Source organism: Lemur catta, chromosome 4, assembly GCF_020740605.2.
Source record: "Lemur catta isolate mLemCat1 chromosome 4, mLemCat1.pri, whole genome shotgun sequence".
NCBI lineage: Eukaryota > Metazoa > Chordata > Mammalia > Primates > Lemuridae > Lemur > Lemur catta.
The window spans coordinates 42,696,727-42,722,621 of NC_059131.1; the positions used below are offsets into that span (position 1 = coordinate 42,696,727).

Genomic DNA, 25,895 nt, shown 5'->3' on the forward strand with positions numbered 1-25,895 from the left:
ACTACTTGACATTGTGTCATGTGTTTCTTTGCTTCTTGTCTGTCTCTGTCACTATAATTCGTGGCAAATAAGACCTGTCTCCTCCCCTTGAGGTGAAGGCAGAGGGGTGTTTTGTCTGTTCACTGCTGTATGCTTAATACCTGGCACAGGGTCTGGCATAGTAGGTGCTCAATAAACATTATTTTAATGAATGGAAACTTCATACTAATTAAGAGCAATTTTAGCATAATGCTTCCTAGTACTTAGTATCATAGCCAGTGCCAGTATTAATAGATAATTTGTATGAATTGTACTTTCTAAAAGCTCCGTGAGGGCTATGAATTTGAAAATCTGTTTACTATGATAGCCCAGTGCCTAGAACTGTGCCTGGCACATAGTCAGCCCTCAGTGACTACTTGGTGAATAAATGATGCATGTCTTCTCAACCAGTAAACATTCATTGAACCCATTGTTATTTGATAGCTTTGTGTTTGGCACTGCAGGTTTATAATCATAATAAATATACATACGTTCTGTCCCTGTCTAGTCTGGAAGACAGACGTGAAACAATTACTCCATGGTATGATAAGATCAACAATAGAAAGGTGTACAAGGGACAGGGACAGTGCTGTGGTACTCAAAGTGTGACCTTCTGACTGCTGCTGGTCTATAGGCAATTTGGACCAATCCGCGATGAATAAATGCAGAAACTGAGGGTACATGTTTAGGAATAGCAATTTGACATTACTGAAACATTTTAATTGTACTTTATAGAAGTATTGGTCTGCAACAGATTGGAAATTTACAAAAAGTATCTCTCATCATAATTTGAAAAGTACTGGCATAGAGGAGGGAGTGGCAAATTATATTTGGGTAGATTACGGAAGGTGGTGACCCTGAGGTGGCATTTGATAGTGGCATAGGAGTTTGCCAGGAGGGAATGTTCTTGGCGCTAGAAAGAGCTTATATAGAGGCACCGAAGTGTAACACTGCATCATGCATGTGGGGAACTAGTGGGATAAATCTGGAGTGTAATATTTTTAGGGGTTTGGGGGGATGTTGATGCAAGAGAGCTAGACAAGGATCAGATTGAGGAAGACCTTTTATGCTGTGTTGAAAAATGTAGACTTGATTCTGTGGGTGAGGGGAACAGCAGGGAAAATGCATGATTAGATCTGAGTTTATGAATGTCCCTCCTACTACATCATAAAGGGCTGTGACCATCTGTTCCATTCTCTTTGATTTGTCCCATGATTAGTTGGTTTAGCTCTTTTTTTCGTACTTTTTATGCCCTCAAATATTTATTTTACTAGCAATACAGGCAAAACTTTGGTGTCTGTGGAGTTTTCCACACACTCTTCTCTTAAATCACAGCTTCATTCACTGCAAATCCTGGGCCTTCCTTGGAGGCTGGGCACTAACCCCAGCATCTAGGCACAGCCCCGGGGCAGGCAGAACTCAGCCGGGGTCCCCGAGGAGCTTAGCCTTGACATCCTAATGTCAACAGCTCCCATTCTCAGGCGAAAACTGATGCTGGTAGTCTGTCCCCACAACCTCACCCCCTCTTCACTCATCTGTGGTAAGAGGTGGTATGTAAATAAACGGACAGAGGGAGTCAATTACAGAGGTTCATGCCTGGTGCTGGGCCTCACGACCGAGCCCAGAATGCTTTATTTTACTTCGCTATTGGCTAGTCAGCCTTTTTATATGGTGTTCTTCCATTCATTTAAAACACATACACAGAGCATCCGTTGCACGCGTCGGGGACTGGGGAGGCAGCAGTGACACAAGCTGGCCTGGCCCTGCCCTCGGGAGCTCACGCTCTCAGGCCCTGAAGCAGAGGCACGTGCTGCACTTGGCTCTGCACACCTAGCACCGTGCACAGGTGTGCGACATAAAGAGCCTTTGGTACTCATCTGCTAACTCAATACACAATGACAGCACACAGCTCGACTGCCAGGCACTATTCTAAGCAGCCCTGCACACAAGCTCCCAAGCCAGGAACTAGTAGTATCTCCACAGTACAAATGAACAAGGCAAGACACAGAATTTAAGTAACTTTTCCCAAGGTCTCCAAGTGAGGTAGGGATGGGGCTGGGATTTGAACCTCACCATTTGCCCTCTGTGTTATGCAACAGTGAATGAAACCCATATTGCCAGTGTGCTAGTGCTACAGCCCCCAAACAACTAATTTAAAATTGCATTGGTTGTTTTTATGGTCTCATGCGTATACCAAATTTCTGCTTTGGCCTAGTCCAACATGTCACCAACACTTTGATATTCAGAATAGGCTCAACCTTTAAGGTTAGTTCTTTCTTGTTAGTGTGGAAAATGGACCGGTAGTCAATGAATGAATAAGCAGCTGTTAGCTCTGCTTCTCCAAATACATATGAGCGCTTTGACTGGGATGCCTGAGGTTTAAACAATCAAGGTGCTCAAGACAAGACTTTGCTTAGCGCACCGTGACACTTACCTACACACTGGTCCCCTCGCTTCTGATACCCGGGGGGACACTGACACGCGAAGGAGCCTCGTAAATTGACACACACTTGGTCTGCTCTGCAGTTGTGTGTCCCTGCGGCACACTCGTCTATGTCTGCCAAAGACACGCAACACAAAAATAATTTTAGTCAATTGTGAAGATGTCAATATTCCCTCTATTTCCCCATTTCTTAAACTGAATTTTTACTTTATTCTTAAAACATTACTCTATATTATTGTTACATTGGAAATGTTTAACATTACAAATCATTTCAAGTGTTCAGAAAATAATTGCATGGATACCAGCGTGTACCACTCAGATTTAAGAAATACTAACATTTTGCCATGTTGCCTGACTTTTAAAGCTTATTTTGTTTTGTTAATAAATATTTCAGATACAGCTAAAGCCTCAGACCATCCTCATCCCTTTACCCACCAACTACCACTATCCTGCTAGATATGAATTCTTCTCTGAGATATTTTTATACTTTCATTATACAGGGATGCAACCATTAGGACATATGGTATTGTTAAATAGGTTATATGATTATGATACTTGCTTTTTCCACCCAATATATTGCATTTGAGATAATTTCTATTGATAAATCTCCAAAAATCTGCCCATGACTGGGAATAATCAAACTTTGATATTGTACATTTCCTGTACCTGGTTTTTTTTTTTTGCAAATGGTAGGGTAATGTGTAAAAATCTTTCATTGCAAATTTCAAAATGCAAAGGATTCCTCTAGGAGAGAAAGGCTGGTGAAATTTAAAAATATATATTTTCACAAAGCAATTTACTTCTGAAAATAATTTACTACATGTGCCTTAAGGAGTAGGCAGTTTAAAGTTCTAAAAAAAGCAAAAAATGCCCAATCATAACATAATAAGCAGTATGAAGAATTTCTTAATTTGGGATCAAAATGTGATATAAATTTGTATGTGTATATTCATATTTACAGTAATTTATAAGTGAAATTTAATTTTGCCTTATCTACATCATCTTTGTATTCATTCAGATCTCTCATATCATGAATTTAAATAGCACAAATGAAAGGATTACATAATTTTGGCATTCTTCAACAACTGAAGACACTAAGCTTCCTTAAAAAAAATCATGAAACTTATAATTCCTACATGACAAATTTTGCATAAAAACTGAAGTAAACTTAAGGGTTCTTAGCTCAACACTGTGGTAGACCCAGGGTGGTGCTTTGGAAGAAATAGTGGGCCAAGAATAATAATAATTAAAAAAAAACCAAAACACCAGTAATTAGAATTTACTCAATTCCTGCCTTTCTTTTAAGAAGCTCAGAGAGTGGCCCCTGGCACTATTTTGCCTTTCATTTTTCTGTATTTTCAAGAATTGCTGCACTTACACTATGCACTGTCATGATGTATGAAGTTCAGATTGTAAGAGGGTTGTCCTCAGATACCGGCTTCACTTAACTGGGTGTGGAAATGATAAGAGAGATTCTTTCCATAAGAAAGAGGGAGCGGAGATGAAAAATACTTCAGTAATGTACGGCTATTTACTGGATAATAACCTATAAAAGCATCTACTTACGTAATTCTTTGAAAATGGTTTTAAAGTTTTCGCTAAGTTTTCTGTTGTTTTGTTTTGACATGTATTATTATTATTATAATTGCTGTTATTATTTTCAAGTCAGTGCTTACAAACTCCTTTTTTAGGCACTATGCAATGGTGCAATAATTGCTTTGAAACTCTGCTCTTTTTTGTGTCTTTTATTATTTTTCTATACGCACTTGATGAAAACCTTTCTACTGGGGTTTCTTCAGAGCTTTATGACTCGCTAATGCAGAAATGACAGCAGAATTTCTATTGTTTCATGTCAAGAACATCCGCCAGCATTTGCAGTGACAACAGCCCTAAGAGATACAGCCATGTTCAATTCCGATGTGGCAAGTTTCCTTGGTACGTGCTGGCAGAAGATCAAGGCCTTGGGCTGGCTGCTGCATTTTCTAAGGGAGCCCTCACCAGTGACTGAGGCTTTTCTTTCTGAGACATCTCTCTGCGAACTGCCTCCACCCCGTCACATTCCTGCAATTGATGTCCTACAACCTCCTTCCTGCTTTCTTGTCGTTCATGTCTAAATCTCTTTGATAAACAGTCTAACATTTCCAGTGGAATTAATGTATCATTAAATTGGTTTTAAACTCCTTTTTAAGAACCAGGTCTGTTTACCTTCTGAAGGGGTTGTTAAATAAAAATATTAGGTGAGTTAATATAATTTAATAAAAATAGACAGAAAACCAAATAAAATACCACTGCCTGCCCTGACACTATGTTCTTTTCCTTTCTCTATTAAAAACCAAACAAAGCTGTGGCAGGACTTGCCTCACCCAGGACTGACTGGTGATCACACTTTGTACTTTCCTGGATTCACAAAATGCTCAGAAAAGTAACCTCTGTGACCCGGAAGCAGCTACTAACTACATGTAGAACTTACGGTTCTTTGACTGCAGTTTAGAATATTTACTCTTTTCCTCGCTCTTAGCAGGTTATCTAATGCTGAAGACTGTCAGTAGACTGAATTTCTTTGACCTATCTTCTATTATAATGTCCATTTATTAGTTTAAGCAAAAATTTTATTGGTTTGAAAATTATACTTTGAGATCCTATTATTGCTTATTTATACATCTATACAAAGCCACATAAAAATTGTTATATACATTGTTAGACTCTTTTCTGTTTATCTTTTCTACTCGAATGAATTTTCATCTGTCTTAAATATCAGAAATTTCAATGCAATACAAAAATCACTAAAAGGTACAACTATGTCAGAAACTCACAATAGAGTATCCATCCCTGTGCAGATGCTCCAAAAACCCTGTCTTTCCCAGGGGCGTTTACGAAAGTCCACTGTCCTCTACTCCTCCCCACTCCCCAAAGCACAAACACTGCTTCTTGCAGGTACAACCATGGCAAAAAAAATCAATTTCCTGTATTTCTATGGGAGAATATCTGCACTGGCAAAAGCAATGTTTTATTTATGACGGAAATTACTCAGGTCAGACATAATTTTCTTGATAATCTAGGAAAAAGTACTATGGGGAGAGGAGTTTTTGTTTCATTTTTAGATCACCTAAGATTTACCCTTGACAGTTAAGCTCACTTGGTTTTTTAGGAGTCAGTTAACACATTCCCTGGGACCTGGACCCAGGCTCTTTGAGGGTGGGTTCTATGTCTTACTTTTATCTGTATTTCTAGTTCCTAGCACAGTGCATGAAACATGGTGGGTTTTCAATAAATATTTGTTCAAAAAATGGATGAAATGAATCAATACTATGTGCTGAGAATTGGTGCCTAGAGTTTAAGGAAAGCAGGATCAGTGTTTTATCTCATGGAACTAAAAAATTATAGGGCAAGGTAATAGGAAAAATCTGAGAAACACGGCAAAATCATTATGATGTCAGTAAATGGAAAAGGATGTAAAGCAACTGAGTCCAGAAGCGCAGAGGCTGTGCAGACTAAAGCAGCATCCGCGGTGGGCGGCCGGGGAAGGTTTGCCAGAGGAGGTGAGTTCTCAGCTGCATGTTGGACAAGGTGAGATATGCGGATTGGCAGAAAAAGGAGGCTGTTTCTAGGCAGAAGGCAGGTGACATTAGGAACCATTGCTCGTACAAAACCATTTCCATGAGAAGAATGGCAGATGGGGTCAGCACGGCTGGAGGGGCTGTGCGAGGAGCCTGGTGCAGTGCCTGGTCGAAGGTGCTTATAAAACGCTAGCTCAAGTCATGAGCAAAATCCAGGGCCATAAAGGTGGGATTAGAGAGTTTGGATTGGACAGCCTAGGGAGCAGCTCTCAACTATGTAGACATAGCCTCATGTTAACATTACCAAAGAACAAAATAATAGAATGTGCTTCCTAAAATATCACAACACATTTCCTCATTCTAATACATTAAGAATAGCTAATGGCAATATTTGGTGATTCCCTCATTTTTCAAAAATGTGCCCACGCTCTCCCTCCTAGTGATTTATACCATCGTAGGTCCCTCTCTTGCTGACTTTGGCACCATTAGTTGCTTTAAATAATACAGCCTAATCTCTGCTCAGCTCTCACTTCTAGCCTCTTTATCACACTGACCTCCAGCCTAGGGCACGGCATTTTGATTTTTCTCTCACAGTTAACGGAGGCAACTATGTCCACATCTCTGTGGTGTCCATTAAGTCCTAGCTTAGGCCCTCGTTCTCTATGTTTTTGGCTCCTTCCCTTCAGTCTGACTCATATTTCCCAAACCCCTGACTCATGCTGCTTTCTCTCTTATGCAACATTTTAATCTCTGCAATGTTCTTTCCATAATTTGATAACTTACCACAACATGGAGTCCCTTCAGTGTGTTTTCATGGGCAAAAACTATCTGCACCTTGAATGGTGTTTGGTACCATTTAGACTTTTCTAATTTGTGCTGCTTTAGGTTTGAGAAATAATTCAGAACTACTTTTGAATAAGCACCATAGAGTAGTGATGAGACTGCACTAGTACTAGCAGAAAAGGGATTGAAATTATTTTGATTAGGTCACTGCCTATATGATCTAGGGTCATGGTATCAAGTTTTTCCCCTCCGCTTCTCCATCTGTAAAATAGACTGTCTATTCTTAAGGATAACATACAGATTTCAAAAAGTGTTCAGAACCTTCAAAATGTATCTTTTTGTTTCCGGATTATAAACCCATATATTTACTAGTTCTGTGCAGGACACTGTGCATGCTTTGCAAATATTATTTGATGGTGCTATCCTTTGAATTCCTGTGGTTAAAGAAAAGGTAGTGGGTTAAATTCAAGTTGCTCATATTCCTTGATGTGTGGATTTAAAACTTTACTGTATCGATCTTCTCCAACTATAATGATTTAATCTCATAAATGCAATAAAGTAGAAAAAAAGGTCAAGGATTCATGTTTGCTATCAGGAAAAGCTATTTTACTGTTGGCTTCTTTTTTCCCCAGGATTCTTGATTTAGATACCCATATGCTAGAAATTATTGGTCTGAATCTTTTCCCTGGTCTAGCTTGCCTTGGTCTGTGGGAAGGAAACGGACCAAGGGTGGACCTGTGGGGGTGCCCAGGACACCTGTCCCATTTCGCCCTGTCCTTCTGCTACTCAAGGGTGTTTTGTTCGCCCGTGGAGGCTCCTGTGGGTTCTGCTCCTCAGCAGCATCTCAGATCAGAGAGAAAACCTACGATTTCACTCTCCAGACCGGTCTTCTCTGCTCTTTGATACCTGAATGGGGTTTTGGGGTCCTGGGCCTGAAACCCCGTGGACAGATGCAGCAGCCCAGAGCTGCCCCATCAGGTAAGTGGGTGGTGAGTGCCCTGGGGCGTTAAGGAGCCGCCCTGCCTGGGAAGCCCTGTTTAAAGAGAACAAGACCGCCAGAGAGCCCTGTGCACTTGCACGTGGCCTTTTAATCCTAATAACAGCCCTGTAGAAGAGGTTGCATCACCCACAATTTACAGATGAGGAAGAAGGATATCACTGAAATGTAGGCTTGGTGAGGTGACTTGCCAGAGTCACACAGAGCAGAGTTTCAAACCCAAGATTTCCATTTTTGCTTCTGTAATTCAGGTCTTCAGAAAGACTGATTTCCTAAGAGTTCTGGGGAGCAGAGAGGTTTCACTGTAGTCACAGATATTTTTGATTTTTCCCAGCATTGAAGAGGGTTGTTAATCTTGCATCACCTTGATTCCTCCCTTGCGTCTTTCTTCTGCTTAGAATAACATTCACAGCTCTCCAAGTTTTCTGTTTCCCTCTCCAGTTTTTAGCCAATTATCAACAATTTTTTGTCAAAGACTTTCTAGTTCCCTTGCTGCTTCTTTCATAGTACTGGAATCAGATTTATCTGGGCCAAATGCCCAGTTCTAGTTAGCTTTTCACCCTTCTGAAATTATCAGCTAGAATTCACCCAAGCTAAGCAGTTCTAGTGGAGAAAATAAATACTAAGTAACAAAAGAGAACTGTCTTCATCGATGGCCAGCAGTAGATTTATAGTTCTAGATTCTTATCAGTTCTGGCAAAACACATTGTTAATAATTTGGTATGCTTTAAATGACAAACAAAAATATCACCAAAATCAACAAATATCAGCCTCCTTGACAGTTCATGTCTTCGTTTTAGAGAGTGGAGAATCAAGTGCCCTGGAAGTCCTTGGCATTGTACTGTATTCTGTCAGAATCTTGCAATATGCTGTTCCCATATGGAAAAATCATGCTACATGTACTTAGAATTGCTTTTCCAGCAATGATGATGGATTTGCATTGCAAATGGACCCCCTCTCACCTAGTTTCCTCTGTGAATAATAGTGTTTATTTGCAAGGTGATCAGATGAGGTTAGACATATAGTTCACGACCATGGGGAAGAAAACCAACTGGTGCATGTGAACAATCAGTGACTCATCTGTACTACATGCAAACCAAATGAACCAACTGGTCACAGGCCGAAATAGAAGAAAGCAAGGTACGAGGGCTTTGATTTTCACTCTTCAGCTCCTTTTGCACTCTGGCACAGTGAAGCTTATTGCTTTTACAATCTCAAGGCAACCACATTTTCTGCTAATAAATGATTGTTAATTGTTAGGAGTTTTCTCTGGCATCTCTGTGAATATGTCATACCCAGCTAAACTCTCGTTTTTCTTCTTCAACTTCGTTATTCATTAAAAAAACGTTTGGGGAAAGATCACCCTGGTATTTTGGATATCACAACCAATCATCAATCTGCCAACTTGTGGAAGTAAAACTGTATTTTGAAACAAGTAGCACCATCAATCTTTGCTCCAGGGTGGCTCAGTACCAGGAATTAAAGACCCTCTCTGTGAAGGTTCAAGCCTGTTCCATGCAGGCTAGGAATCTGCTTCAAAGTGGATGGCCTTTGGAGGAATTATGATCCAACCCTATTATGGGATGCCTCTGCGCTGACATTCCAATTATATTATCCTAGTGCCCCACCACTTCATCTCCCCTGCCCCCAACTCCTACCTCCCGGGGCCAGGTCAAACCCTGGAGAGTGACGACCTGAATGGAGACTGACTACATTCAGCTGAGTCCACCAAGGCCTGCTTGAGCACTGTGATTTGATTCTTGGCCTCCCTCCCTGAGGCCTTACAGCCAGATTAGTCAGTTTCCCTAACCCAAAGCACAAGCATTCCTGGCTTATTCCTTCAAGCAAACCATCACTTGAGGTCGAATAAGCCCCTGGCTATGGCAATGCCAATTATAACAAGCATGGCTTGGTAACCTCCTAATTGTATGAGACCAATTACATTATACTTGTTGTTCATTCAACAATAAGCAGCTTTTGTGCCCACTAAATTGAGGCATACTACTAAATTTGGTGAGTGTAACTTGGCAATGCTTCTCCAACTCATTAACTGCCTAAGGCTTTTTCAATAAAGTCTATCTTTGTGCTTCTTGCTTTCAGAGCATGTTACCTTCTTGTGTGTATTTTCCTGCCCATTTCATTACATCTTACTTATGACATTTCTGCACAATGTTTCCCCATATGCCTCAGGGCTCCTGTGATTTTCTGAATTCCAAATGGAGCAGAGAGGTAGGATGGGAGGGGAATGGACTCCCCAAATTTGCAATGAATTCTTTTTTCTGTCATCTTTCTGATTCAAAATTCCAGCACAATGAAAAGCAATGAAAAGGATAAATATGTGAGTAAATCTAAGTAAATACGACTGCCTAAAACAATCATAGTAAGGTATTTTGGGATTTATAAAATATTTAGAATTAAAATACATGAGAATAATAGCGTATAGGTTGGCAGGAGGATAAATGAAGTTTATCTATTTTAAGATCCTTGTATTGTCCAAGGAAGAGTTAAAGCTACTAATTTATTTCAGATTTTGATAAATCATGGATGTATGCTTGAGTAATCCCTAGGGAAAATGTTAAAGGAATAGTAAAAACAAAATAAAACTACAAAGCTAATATAAGGGAAAATGGAATATTAAATTCTCCATTAATTCAGAGAGAAGGCAAGAAAAGTAGAGAAGCTAAAATGTATAGAACACATAGAAGGTAAATAGTAGAATGGTAGTTTTAAACCTAAACATATCAGTAGTAAAATTAAATGGACTAAATACACTCATTAAAAGGCAAAAATTGTCAGACTGATTAAAAAACAAAACCCAAATATGTTCTTTCAAGAGACATAATTTAAACATAAGGACACAGAGATTTAAAGAAAAAAGATGGAAAATACACCAAGCAAACACTAACCAACAGGGAGTTGGCTTTGCGCTATTAGTATCAGACAAAGTTAACTTTAAGAGATTATTAGAGAATAAAAAGGAATACTACATAATGATAAAATTTCAATTTACCATAAATATGTAGAAATTCCAAATTTAAATGCACTTAATCATATAACCTCAGTATAGATAAAACAAAAGTGGATAAAACCAAGTGGAAAAATAGACAAACATAATTACAGTAAGATTTTAACACACTTCTCCCAGTAATTGAAGGAATAAGCATACATTTTCTGAAATGAATAGAAAATATGAATAACATGATTAAAAACTTTGAACTAATTGGCATGTATAAAACACTGTACAAAATACACAACCTTTTTAAGTACTGAGAGAACGTTAAAAAGCAAATGTCTATATGCTGGCCTTAAAATAAGTCCACATAAATTTCAAAGAACTGTAATATACAAATTATGTTCTCTACAATGCAAATAAGACAGAAACAACAACAGCATGAACAAAACTAGAAAAACCCACTTCTTTTGGAAAAGACATACCCTACAAACCACCCATGGTTAACACAATTGAAATTTGAGAATATTTTAAACTTAATGAAAATGAAACTATCACATATCAAAATTTGTGAGAAAAAATGCTAGCCCCTAAGGAGGCCTATAGCCCCCTGTCCCTCCTCACACCATCCTTATCTTTTTCCCTGTGCTCAATCACAGGAGAAGAAAATACAGATGAGACCTGTATTTGTGATAGTCTTCGGGGTTTTGAAGGGCTCCTTAGAGAAGGAGGAAAAGACCCTAACAATGTATTTCCAAAAGGCAGAACTAGAATAGATGGGTAGAAATGCAAGGAAGGCAGACTTTCACTTCAATGTAAGAAAAGATGTGTGGTCATTAGACATTTTAATGTATTAGAAAAGCAATGAGCTTCCTATCACTGGAAACAAGCAAAAGCTGCAATATGTATCCCAGCAGTGGGTGAGGGGATTTGACTAGTCATCTGTGTTTAAAAATAGTGCTAATGTGTGGCATGCAAATCTGAGATAGTGTTAATGATTTTTGAATCTGGATGGTGGTGGGTGTTCAATGTTCAATGTTCCACTTTTCTTTAAGCTTGATAGTGTTGATTAAATAATTGAAAAATAGATGGTGCACCCACTCTAATATAGAAAATTGTGAGTATTCAACAAAATTGATTACTTTTATGTAATACATGGAGCACATACATATTGCTCTGTATTCAACAAAATTGATTACTTTTATGTAATACATGGAGCACATACATATTGCTCTGTATAGTTATGGAGTTAATTATTATAATTTATTCTCTAACATCTGAAAAACTTGCTTGGTGATAAAGTACAAGGAAAGATCTCATCTTAAGTAGTTATATATTCCTTCCCTTTTCCTTGATTGGGAAAGAAGTTAAAGAAATCTTAGACTTATTATTCCTTGTCCTGTCTCAGGAGTTTCTCAGGAAGACTCTACAGTCTTCACCATGTTAAGGCATAAGATTACTGAGTGATCAAAAAGTTAAACATGAGCAACTATCAGCTTGTGCCCAAATCTTTCATATATTATTAAACCAAGTGAGATCTGACTTCTTGGTTTCATTCCAAATGGAACCATAATTACCATTTTCACCAAGTTATCCATAAATTATCATGCATGCTTGAATTTAATTTGTTGATAAATTTTGTTGACGTAGGCTATGGGATTCCCCCCAACCCCTCTGTGTTAAAACACTTTTAGTGTTGTGAGACAACAACATTCAAATAACTCCTGAGTATTAGCTGAAGGAGTGGGGGCAATAGGGGACAAAAGAAAATACGAATCAATAAAACTACTGACCTTATGTGTGTTTCAATTCTAAAGACTTCTTAAATGAATCTGGGGCATTTTGCCTGACATTTCTATGGAGGGCAGAAATAAGTATCTCTGAAAATACATTGTCTGAGATCTGTTTCAATTTTAAGAATCTGAAATTAATGCTTACTTTGATAAATTCCTGAATGCTGGTTTAAGAAGTATTCCCTTTCTAGCTGTAATCTCTTCTCCCCTAACTTAAAACGTCAGATCCCGGGAATAACATGCTCTTGCTTTCTTGGGCCCCTAGTCATGGACCTCTAGTTCTTCTTCCTTCCTTTTTCATTTTCGAGCAGTGACTTTTCCCTCCCTCTAATCTGTAGGATCAAAGGGGAGCCTAAAAATGCACTCGTCTTTCTGGGTAGGATTAAATGGCTCTGTTAGCAGAGTGGGATGAGTAGAAAGAGCGCTTCAATGTTTAAATGCACTACGATGTACCTGTAAAGTCACATACTTGTCAGGAATTTAGAGTAGCTTAATGTCTGTTTGGCAGTGTAAATTCTGAAACGATCTGGTGGGGAAACATGCCCTGTACATGGTTTGTGTGTCTGTAGAGTACAAAGGCAGATGGACCCGAGCCAGGTATGCAGTTGATATGTTCAAGGTACATGCCAAACTAAGCCAGTCTTAAAGAGAATTTCTTGGCATCAATAAACAAGGATGAAGAAAAAAGATCTCTATGTTCTTAGATCTGTTATATATATACTTAAAGTGGTTACTACATGGAGCACATCCGTGGAGTCTATCATTTGGAATTCCAAGTTTTCATTTTGGAAGAAAATGGAAAAATCGAGCAATTCATATTGTTAATTTTAAAACTAGCCCAGGATTACTTTTTTTCCCTAGAAATGTAATAATTTGTTTATGGAAACCTTTAAATGAAAACCTTTGGCTGCAGGCACATATGTTGCTCATGTGGATGATGGTGAGGCTGCCAGATAGGTATAAGGAGGTCCCCTGTCAGTGTCCTGCAATTACAGATCTCTTTTCATGGTTTTCAGAATTAGAGGAATCATACTACGCTTTCACAGCTAGTATTTTTAAGTTCTAAATTATTTTATTTGAGATTGTATCTTTCTTTAGTTGCTTATGCAAGCTTTTTTACTAGCCTTATTATACCAAAAATTAATGTTTATGTGTAATTTATTATACCAAGAATTAGGGTTTAAAGGAGGACTTGTTGATCTTTTTAGAAAATCTGAGAACCACAGAATAAATTTTTCTCTTATGCAACTCACTGATGGAAATATGATTGAGACAGAAGAGTGGGTAAGATCACGGGTTTTAGAGTCAAATAGGTCTCAGTTCAAATCCAAGCAACATCACGTTTTAGTTATGTGGCCTGGGAAAGTTATTTAACCTTTCCAAGTCTCACTGCCACATCTATCAAGTAGGGATAATACCAATTCCACAATGTTGCTGTGAGGACTAATTGAAACAATACACATTCAAAATGGTACCTAGTCCATAGTAAGTGCTCAATAAATTATACTCAACAGTAGGAAGACAATGATTGAATTGGTAGTGGGATCCAGGTGGTACTTCTGTATACAGATGGAAGGAAGAAAGAAAACTATAGAAAGTCAGCACTTTTCATATAATTTCTACATACTTGCATATAATGTAACATCCTGTCTTTGTTTCCTTGCTTAGTGTCATGTTTTCAATATGGTCTGTATGATTGAAATACAATCAGGAGGAAAACCATAGCACTCTATGACCTTCCCTTCCTTTGGCATATTGCAGATGAATGGATGCAAGAACAGGCAAAGACAGCCTTTCTTTCTTAAAGTTATTTCTCATTAGGAAAACTGCAAACATTCAAACAAAAGAGTTCTGGCAAAACAAAATGAATCTAGCGTCTTTGGCATTTCGTAATATTTTGTAATAGGAAAGGGCTGTTGATGGCTACGGGACCCTTCATGACAACAGAGTATTAATGTTTATAAAGACTGCTTAGCAAACACAGTTTTAAGTAGAGCTCTAATTAGAGCCTATATGTAACTCCAAGAGAGAGCTTCGGTGTGAACAAGTTATAGCCATGAAAAAGATAAGAAAAATGTAAATTTTAGCAGCAATTTTTATTTATTATGTTGATTATGTTAAGGACCTCATGGTCACTGTCATTCAACACAGTAATGAAATTATAAATTAGAACTAGAGAAAAAAATGGGTAATATTTTCAAATGTTATAGTAATAACTGCATTTAAAGCCAGGATAACGACTTATGGTTGTTTGTTTAGAACAAGGCTCAGAGTTAGACTCTAAAATGAGAACACTGAATGTCTGACTTCTCAAATGGGCGGGTCCGAGGAGTGTCCACAAATTAGAATGGTGATCTAGACCATTCTGTATATAATGAAGTGTCCATTCAGTCTTATCATATAGGAGAATTTAACTTGGAGCCAATTTTTGTTTTTCAAATACTGTGCTAGTAATATCGTAAAACCATAGCATATCAGAAAAGTATTCTTTTGGAAAGTTTTTTTTTTTTTTTTTGAGACAGAGTCTCAAAAAGTGAGTGCCGTGGCATCAGCTTAGCTCACAGCAACCTCAAACTCCTGGGCTCAAGTGATCCTTCTGCCTCAGCCTCCCGAGTAGCTGGGACTACAGGCATGTGCCACCATGCCTGGCTAATTTTTTCTATATATATTTTTAGTTGTCCAGATGATTTCTTTCTATTTTTAGTGGAGACGGGGTCTCGCTCTTGCTCAGGCTGGTCTTGAACTCCTGACCTTGAGCGATCCTCCCGCCTTGGCCTCCCAGAGTGCTAGGATTACAGGCGTGAGCCACTGCACCTGGCCATCTTTTGGAAAGTTAATTTTGGTTTCTTTGAATACCAAATGACCTCCTCCAAATGCTTTCATTATAGCTGAAGGTAAATTATACGTGTGTATAGGATTGTCTCTTTTTCCCATATTAAGGGTGTAACAGAGTGGGTTAACAGGAAAAATGAAAAAATTCCAAGCCTGAGGGCAAGCACCATGCCTATGGTGACAGTGTGACAAGTCAGCATGTGGCTAGGCTGACTTCCTTCTCTGTTGTCTTCCTAGCCTACCTATCTCCATCCTGCAGTTCTTACTCCTTCTTCCTACTTAAATATTCAATTTTGCATTTGCCCCTCAGACCATCCTTTTAACTCGAGAGCTCTGATGGCTCCACATCCCAGGTGGTGTGAGGATACCTCCTACTGGTCTCCAGGCCTTGGGCACTGCTCCTCGGGCTGTTTCCCTGGCCCAGCCCTGCACCTCTGCAGGGCACCCCCAGGAGTTCGGCAGAGCTGTCTCTGCCATCTTTACCTTTCTAGCGAGGCTGGGCTGAAGGCTCCCAGGGTTTCAAGACCTGCCTGTGACTGCACATATATATGTTAATACAATGCAGACAGTCTTCCGTGATTGGTCTGAACCTTTGCTGCAACATAACAGGTAGCTCCATATAAAAAAAAAAATCATCTTTTCCTTGGGCCCCAGCTCATGAGTGCTATCTTACATGACCCTCCACATCAGTCAGGTCACCCATTGTCATGAATAACACACTCTTGCCACTTGTATGCTTTGCCTGTGAGCCTTCCTCCAACCCCTCTATCTTACCAGGATAGACTCCCTTCAAGGTCCAGCTCACTGCCACCTTCTGCATGCTGCTTTTTCCAGGTTCCTTTGGCCAAGGTAAGATCACCAGAGAAAGCAGCTTGTCCAGCTGACCTCTGGACAGCTGTATCCACAAATTATGCTTGTTAAGAAAGAAGTAGCAACAAACTCTTGCTGTCTCTGGAAAGTCAACTGACTGGGGGTGGCCCTTGATGGTGCCCCTTAACCAAAGCCACCTTAAGGATGAAGGGGTGCCTTGTGACACCTTGTCTGGCTCAGGGTCCCAAACAAGTTCTGCTCTGACCACTGAACTCTGGCATCTTTCACGAGGAAACCAGAAGCTGGATAACCCCAGGCACACATCAGTGGCCTATATAAATATAATTTATAGCCTCCACTTCTTGAAAGTAGTGATTAAGCTCTCCATTAGATTGGATATATAAATTCTAGCACTGTTATACTATAAAGTGGCAAAACACTTAGGATAAATAACACATGATGCTTCCATAGTGTTTACACAATTATATCGTTGCCACAACAACTTGTTTTACAAGGTTAAGGGATGCTGTGCCCAATAAGCGGAGGTGTAGAACTTCGTGTAACTTCTGCAAAGGCCGAGTTACAATTTTTGTTTTCAAACAAATCTCCCAATAAGTTTTAGTATAAACTCTAAAATGGAACAAACCTCCAGTAGTAAAAATCCTTCAAGAGATTTATAAGCTACGGTTATATTGTGTGTGGAGAAAAATTAGAAATGGCCTGAAACAATGTACTAAAGGCTGAGTGGCTATTTTAAGGCCAGTTTGACTTGTTACCTTTTCCCTGAGCTAAGATATTTTCCCCACTGCTTATGTTTGATAAAAATTTAAGCTTACAAACAGACTTGTGTTACTTTTAGAATGAAATCTCTATTTAATTCGCCTTTGTAACAGTATTATAGATGGAGAATAAAACCAGTCCTAATTAGTTACAACAAAATTATCTAACCAGGTTAACAAAGTAGAATTCAGAAATAATTTTTAAAGGTAACTGATGTATTTTATGTATTTAATTTTTCTGTGAGCAAAGAGGGTGGAATTTATTTGGATTTGTGTAAGTTTCAAATTGATATAGGGCATCTTTCACTTGGTACAAAGGAAAGCTGATTATGTCACTTCCCACCATCTTTAGGATGAAACCCAAACTTTGTAACATGACATGTAAGGCCCTTCAGGATTTGTCTCTTGTCCACCCTCACATACTGCATACTCAAGTCATGCAGAACAACTTGCCGTTCCCTTTTCCTGTCTTCTGCTTATGACCTTAGCAAATTCTGCTCCCTCTGCCTGGAACATTCTTTCTCTTTCTCCCAATTCTCTAAAGTCTAATTCTTACAACTTCCTAAGACCCAGGCCTGGTGTTACCTTCACCAGGAAGTCCCTAAATTGGGACTCAAAATGCCACATTGTAATTACTATCTGCTTCCTCACAGAGGGTGAGCTCTTTGAGGGCAGGCCCCATTAGCTTCTATCTCTGTATTCTTAGCACCTACTATGCTTTGCACACAGTAGCTACTCAACTCAGGCTTGTTGATTAATCTTACACTTTGAAATTATGTTTAGGGATCCAGCTATAGGATACCTAGTTTGGTGTGTTGTGCCATCTACTCAACTGAAAGTAACAAAGCAATGTTAAAAATTTCCCTCCATTTTATCATTCCCAAATCCAATATAAAATTAAAAAGTAAATCCAGACAACCAACACGTCGTCTTCAGAAGACCCCCACCCTTGAGAAGGGAAAGTACAGGCATGACTATTATTGATGAAGTATTTCAGAATGGAAACTTAAATAGGTCAATAAACAGACATACCAGGTGTTTTACTTTTGCAAACTAGCTGTGGGGTCTTCAAAGAAAAAAAAAAAAAAAAACAGAGTCAAGACTTAGTGAAGTGAGGTCTAAATCCAGTTAAAATTCCTTTGGATTATTCCATCAGCTAAGCTGTATATTCTTATGTTCTTAAATTCTTGCTGTATTAGCTTAGCAGTCCAGCCTCACCTCTATTCCCAAACCACTGTTCCTCTTTTTGCACCCCTTTTAAATTCTGATTTTTAAATAAAAATAATTTTTAACTGGAAAATGAACTTCCCCTAGACATGTCAAGAGAACTGGTTTCTTTCCTCTATTTCTAGTTCATGCTTATTTGCAGAATGGATGGTAGCGGCTCGTGAGGGAGAGTGGGCTTATGGATAATTGCCTCTTGCCATAATTTCTGAAAATTGCAAAAACCTTCTTACAATCAGGACATGACTCAGCTTAGGTTGAGTTCATTGCATTTTGCAGGGTCACAGCCTTAAACATGCTAAAATAAGAGCAACTGCTGTTAACAGTCTATATTTAGACATAGTTTATAGTTGCAGACTTGCTCCATATTCCTTCAGCCATACATTATGACTAATGAACATTCTACAGTTTAATGGATGTGGGCATGAGGCAGAAAGGCTGATTGTTCAGTAGATCATTTAAGGGCTTATTTAATTTCTAATTGGTTATTTCATGGAGTGTGGGAGCTGAAATTATACCTTCTTATTAATTTGTAATTGATGCTTACCTTTGTAATGCCTATAAATAAAGATATTGCTAAAGAATATTAAAAACTGTTTACACTCCTTGGAGTCGGACTTGTTTAGAATCACTGTTCTACTTAGGAGAAGCAGTTACATGCAAAAATAATGACTGTGTCTGTTAGGAATAGTACTGAACTAATTAGTATGATCCTGAAAAATAGTCCTTGTGGATTAAACTCTCCCTTTATGCCTCTTACTAGCATCATTACTGTATGTACAGTACTTGAAAGTAATGCAATTCTTTCTTGAGAAACTCATTCACTTTTCTATAAATCAGACTGACACAGGCCTTCCCCACGCCTGACCCCACCCCAGTCCTATTAGGATGATTTATCACCTTTAACCATATGTGTATACTTATTTTCCCTCCTCATCCTACAACTATCTGGCAGTAGGGTTTCCATTATATTACTCTTTGCTCAAAATCTGTCAGTAGTTATACAGTACTAAATCTAAGTGGCTTAACCAAGAATTCAGGATTCCACCTAAACTGTCTCCTATGAAATTTCCCAATCTTCTTTTCTGCTGCACCCACAGTAACCCCCCTTTCTCTTACCCCAAACAGTAACACAATACTGTCACCATCATGCTATATCTAACTAGGGTGTCTACCCAGCAAAGCCTGCCCTGCTCTTCTCAGGTTTGTTCACATCCAGTAATTCCTTCATGACCTAGATCATATTTGCATACTCCGAAAAGTCCTAACTGGCCACCTAGTTGCAGTATCAATCCCTTCTTTGACTTCTCCAGGATTTTTTGATAATCACCATTTATCATTGATTACATGAGGACTGAGCCTTTCATATAGGGTTTGTTGACTTGAATCGTTGAGCTGAATTATTTCTGTCATTTAATTTTTAAAAATCTGACCTGATCTTATGTCCTCAGTTAGACTGAAAAGTCCTTGCAAGAAAGGTAGTGTGCCTAGGCATTTAGTACAGTTTGAACACACGTTAGCTGAATGCATCAATGCGTGAATCAATGAATAAATGACTAAAAAATGAATAAATGAAAAATTGAACAAATGAATGCATGAATGGTGCAGATTGCAGAATATACATGGAGAAATATATCCTCAATTTACACTAACAATTTGGGGTCTAACAAGGAAAGGAAAGGCGGAGTTCTTAAAATCCAAGGCAAGTATTTAACTGATATTTAGATTATCCTTTAATACCTACAGGACAAAAAGTGGTGGTTCAGCAAGAATGGGCCGGAAACAAGCTCTTTTGGTTCTATAATCCCTCAATTGAGCCCTGAGTATTTGGGAATTTAAGAACAGCATGAGGTTATGGTGACAACCTGGCCATACCATGTCCCCCTTCCCTTCTAACCAAGGAGTGATCACGACCTCACTCTCTGGGAAGTGGATTCAGCTCCCATGCACTTGCAGACCTTCTCTTTGAAGGATTAAATGCAATGCAAAATGGGGGCAGGACAGAAGAAATCCCACTCAGAGAGCATGCATGAGTTCTGGGGGGAAAAGTCATTGCTGAGTTTTATAATTTTTTTTCTGCTGAACCTTTGAAAAAAACAACTCTGGTTTCAGTTTTAGTGTTTTTTTTTTTTTTTTTTCCCCAAAAGAAACCTACATGGCCACTTCTTCAAATTTGTTCCAGATGGATTCAGTCATACAATGATTGATTATCCACTCAGTTGTGAGCTATGTGGTTAAGCTCAGAAACCTACAACAAACTGGGTTGGAGCCGTGTTTCATGGTAAGTGGCAGAAAGGATAATCCTTAAACTGTCATTTTAGAGTTAGTGATGAGGAAAGAGGAATTTAGTGGGGCTACTTATGTCAAGAGAATATATTAGCAAATGGCTGGCTGAATATGAGGAAATCTTATGAGCACAATGCCTTTTTTTCCCTCTCTGGGCTGATGGTAAAGGGAATCAGATCTATGACCCCACCCCACAGCTCTCACTCCCTTCTTCACGGACCAGCCCGGCCTCCGCAGGACGCTGCAGGCTGAGGCCAGAGGCTGCCTCTACCTGGCTGCAAGACACCCATTGACCCCTCAGCCCACTCAACAGCCCCACAGAGGTTTTTATTATTGGCATCACGGACACTGGGACAAATCTGGAAACTAATCTTGGGGAAAGTGAACTAAGGAGAAAATGTGCCACACTCCATACAGAGCTGTATTATGTACTTTTAAAAACAATTTAAGAATGTTTGGTCCATTTCCATCTTTACCTAAAAAGCCTTCCTTTGGATTTTAGTTACTGTTTTTAAGTAGCTGCATTAGTTTTTTCTCTATTCTTTTCCTCTAGTTAATTCACAATCTGGCTACTAGAATATCCTTCTGGGGGAGACTGGATGTGACTGGTGGCCTTGCCTTCATCGGGTTTTATAGGTCCTGCTATACATTGTGAAACTGGTTTCCACCTTCACTGATTTTTGGTCATGTATCTTTTCTCTTTCCCTTAGAGTTCTATTCTACTTCATTAGTGCCCTCTTGTTGAAAAATAAGCCACTATGCTGCCTCTTATGAGATATACACTCCCTAGGACTCTAAGAAATTCATGTTAGATTTTGTTCCTTCTGAATTGGTAACTCTTAGACAAGCTATTTATTGTAACCTTAGGTTCTGTTCAGTACAAATCTCCTAGTAGACTTTTGAGGCAAAAGAAAAGATGTACATACATTTAAGCATCAAGATGATAATTCTAGGAGCAGGCTTTTAAACAGACTGCGGGAAGAAAAATGTGACCAAAACAGAAAAGAGATTCCTCAGGGAGGTGGAGAACATGATTTCCACGATTCCCGAGCAAACACAAATATCACAATGTCAAGGACAAGAGTTACCATAAAGCAACAACAGTGTTTATTGAATTTCTTTTATGTAACAGGCATGTGAATACATGTTAATAGGCAAATAGATAGGGAGTTTTTGTGTTTGTTCATGAAGTTTTTGTTTCATGGATATTATTTGTAGAGTGGAATAAAAAGATTTTAATTAAAAAATGTTTTAAAATCAAAGGAGATAGAATCATTTAGGAGTGGTTTTAGGGAAGATTGAGAGCATTTGGGAAGTTTTAGGTCAATGAAGAGGGAAAGGGTGCTCTTACTCGGCAGGCGTGGCTAGAAGCAGCCGGTTCTGCTTGTGGACAGCACTTTGCCAGTGCTCTGACCACACCCATCCAGCTACTACCTGAGTGAGTCATCCAGTCTCCTGCATCGCTGCGGACAAAGGTGCATTTTGCTTTTATTCATATTTTGCTTTTTGAAATCATTTAAAATTCTATCTCTAACTCTACATGTTTGGTTGGAGTCAGTTCAGCGGGAATTTTAATCACAGATTGCGGTAGGCAGCTTCTGACATGGCTGGCAATGACGCCAGCTTCCTGCCATTCACACTGTTGAGAGGGGGCCGGATCTACTGGCTTGTTTCTAATGAATGGAATATGGCAAAACTGATGGGTTGTCACATCCAGGATTAGGTTACAAAAGCCTCTGACTTCGGTCTTAATATTAGCATCCTCTCTCTTGCTGGCCCCCTTTCTTGCACCCTCGCTTGCTTAGAAAGCTGCCCTGTTGTGAGATGCTCTATGAAGAAGTGTATGTGGCAAGGTTTTTTGTTTGTTTGTTTGTTTGTTTGTTTTCAGACAGAGTCTCGTTCTGTTGTCCCAGATAGAGTGCAGTGGCATCAGTGTAGCTCACTGCAACCTCAAATTCCTGGGCTCAAGCGATCCTCCTGCCTCAGTCCCCTGAGTACCAGGGACTATAGGTGTGTGCCACAACGCCTGGCTAATTTTTCTATTTTTGGTAGAGATGAGATCTCACTCTTGCTCAGGCTGGTCTCGAACTCCTGAGCTCAAGCAATCCTCCTGCCTCGGCCTCCCAGAGTGCTAGGATTACAGGCGTGAGTCACGGCGCCTGGCCTGTGGCAAGGAATTGAAGGGGGAAGAACTCACAAGAAAGTGAGGCAGAGAAGTGAATCCTGCCAGCAACCACTAGTGGGGGAGCTAGGAAGTGGATCCTTCCCAGTCAAGCCTTGAGACAACTGCAACATTGTGAAAGAGCAAAGCCAGAGGACTCAGCTAAGCTGCACCTTGATTCCTGACCCAGAGACAATGTGAGATAATAAATATTTATTATTTTAAGCCACTCAGTTTTGGGGCAATTTGTTATGCAATGACAGATAACTAACCATGGACTTCCTTGTGGTTCGTATGTGATGAATAATAATGAATAGTTCAGGCAAGACCTATTGCTTTGGTTGTGAACCCGGTTTGAGTCTGAGGCTGAAAAAAATTCCACAATGTGAAATGAACAAACTTGTAGACTTTAAGCAGATTTTTCTTTGCTGAAATGCACTCCTGTCTCCAGTGAAGGTGGGAAATCTTAATTCAAAAATCAAGAAAATAATAAAGGGCCGGTCACATTTAGTGCTGGCACCCTTACATGTCAAAGGAGTTTATTTTAAAACATGCAAAGAGTATGTTTACTGTGCACCAAAATAAAAATAACTCCTCTCCAAGCTTGGATTGAAATGGAGTCCTGGGCTGTGGCATGAACCATAATACAGTAATTACCCACATCAGTGCCTGGGGAAAAGACCACAGTGATCAAGCTTTTAAAACTTCAGTGATTTGGTTCAGACTTTTAGCAAACAACCAGTACTAGGTGTGAACTGTTTTGTCAATATAGCTTCAGGTCATTAGAACTGTCTGGTTTTTTGCTTCTGAGTCATTAATACTATTATAATCACAGAATGCACCTGCATTCTTCCCAAGGCAGATTTTAACTTGCCCTGGTATGTCTTCCCGATAAAAATGCCATCCAAAAGGCAAAGACGAACTCCTACCAATAGAAACAGTTTAAATGCCAGGCATGTATCAGTCGAGGACCATATCATTACTGTATGTCCACAGGGCTTACTTACAACCTAGACAAACTGCGTTCATTTTCTGTCTCTCTCTTTCTTGTTCTTTTTAAATTATTTCAAATAAGAGCTAAAAAGGACATCTCTTAATTTTAACAGCTGAGACAACTGAGGCCCAGAGAGATTAGCTGATTTAATACAGTCAGCGAGGCTTTTAGGGCAAGACCTAAAAGGGAACTTTTGTCTCTTGCATAGTTTCATGGGGTTTCCACCACTCTTTGCTGCCAAAGACTACTTTCTGGAATCCTCCTCAAGCATTCAAGCATAAAAACATTCCACTACAGGAGAAAATTCTATTAATTAGCAAGCAAGGGAAATATCTGTGTATTGCAGCCATAGCTGTTACAATGCAACTTGTATCAGAGAAACTAAGTATCTAACCAAAGGAGAAAAATATCTCTTTAAAAAAATCATTAAATGCAAATCTGATTCTATCCAAATTATACTACATTTTGCTGCTACAGAAAGTAGAGAATGAAGAATCATTAGACATTCCTCATTTGACATTCAATTTCTTAGTGGGAAGCATATTGTCAGGTTCTGGAAGATGGGCTCTATATACATCAATAAAATCAGGGAGCTTGTTAGAAATAAGTAGTAACAGGCCTCGAACCAGACCTACTGAATCAGAATCTTCATTTTAACAGGGTCCCCAGGTAATTGGTATGTTCATTATAGTTCAAGAAGCATTGGACTGTAATGCGTAACATATATAAGAGATTCTCAAAAACACATTAACTCATTGAATCCCAAATTTAAAGACTTCTCTAGCCAAATTTATAAAAACAGCAAAACTGATTTATTAAGTATCACCTTTTCTATTTTCCTTCATCAGACTTTTGAGGAAAATATGCATTTATACATATATATGTGTATATACATATGGATGGAAAGTTGGTAATCATAACATTTTATGAGACACTTCAGTAGAACCTACTTTCAATTAGTATAGTCTCATGATCACCCATTGTCCTCCACTCTCCTATCTTGTTCTCTTTTTATCTCCCTTCCATTCCATATCTCTTTTTTCCTGCCTCTCCTTCCTCTCACAGATGCTCCTGTCTCCCAGAGTAAGAGGAGGCTCCTGGAAGAGAAAAGGATGGCTCAGTTGTTTGTTCCATTTTGCTTCCCCTCCATCCCCAAATGTATGAATAGAGAGTCCCGGCCTCTATCCTAGCAGGTATTCCCTGTATTTTGGCTTTTTCTGTAGAAGACTGATTTTCTTATCTGTGTGCAGTGTGGTGGTGGGTGGTGCGGGGGAGAGAGTGTCACTTTTACTTGAGTCATGCATCAGAGGAGCCAGGGAAGTACCATAATTGGCTTACCTATTTTATCTTAATAATATGTAGTGTATATTTTTTAAATCAATCAATGGGCAAGCAGCACTTAAGTCATGAATTTCCAGTGACTGCAGTTACTCGTTTGTGATGTTTGTGTTTAACAGGTTTTGATAGTTAATTTTATGTGTCAACTTGACTGGGCTAAAGGATACCCAGATAGCTGGTAAATATTATTTCTGGGTGTGTCCGTGAAGGTGTTTCCAGAAGAGATAGCATTTGAATTAGTAGACTGAGTAAAACGGAGGGCCCTCACCAACGTGGGTGGATGTAATCCAATCCAGGGAAGGCCCAAATAGAAGAAAAAGGCAGAGGGAGGGTGAATTTGTTCTCTCTCTTCTTGAACTGGGAAATCCATCTTCTCCTGCCCTCAGACATTAGAGCTCCTGGTTCTCAGGCTTTTGGACGCTGGCGTCCCGCTCCTCCCACCCACTTCTTAGATCTTTGGATTCAGACCGAATTACACCACGGGCTTTCTGGTTTTCCAGCTCGCAGGCAGCAGATGGTGGGATTTCTCTGCCTCCATAATCACATGGTCTAATTCCCATAATAAATCCCTCTCTCTGTTTCTCTCTCTGTCTATCCTATTGGTTCTGTTTGTCTAGAGAATCCTGACTAACACAGAGGTTTACCTAACTGGGACAGAAAAGAAAAATTATTTCTTCTTTTTTAAGGGAAAGTGGTAATTTTTTTCTGCTGACTAATGGCTTTGATATAACAATGATATGTTATCTATTACAATAATTAAAAAATTTAAGATCTCCAAGTCAACTGCAAAGGCTTGGTCTGAAGTTGAATGTGCACTGAGTCTTCTTTTCCTAATTCAAGATTTACACTGAGGAATAGGCAGGTCCATTGCTTCTGTCACTTCTACCGACTTCTTTAAGATTTTTACTTGAATATTTTTCATCTCTGGAG

General features: G+C 39.2%; 1 protein-coding gene across 2 annotated transcripts in view; it reads right to left on the minus strand.

Annotated features, from left to right (window-relative positions):
- Positions 1 to 25,895, minus strand: part of EFEMP1 (EGF containing fibulin extracellular matrix protein 1) — a 58,280-nt gene that overhangs the window by 14,285 nt on the left and 18,100 nt on the right. For both annotated transcript variants that reach the window (XM_045549650.1, XM_045549651.1), the window contains exon 5: positions 2,453 to 2,575. In XM_045549650.1, coding sequence (XP_045405606.1) covers positions 2,453 to 2,575 — 123 coding nt within the window. The remainder of the gene's footprint in view (positions 1 to 2,452; positions 2,576 to 25,895) is intronic.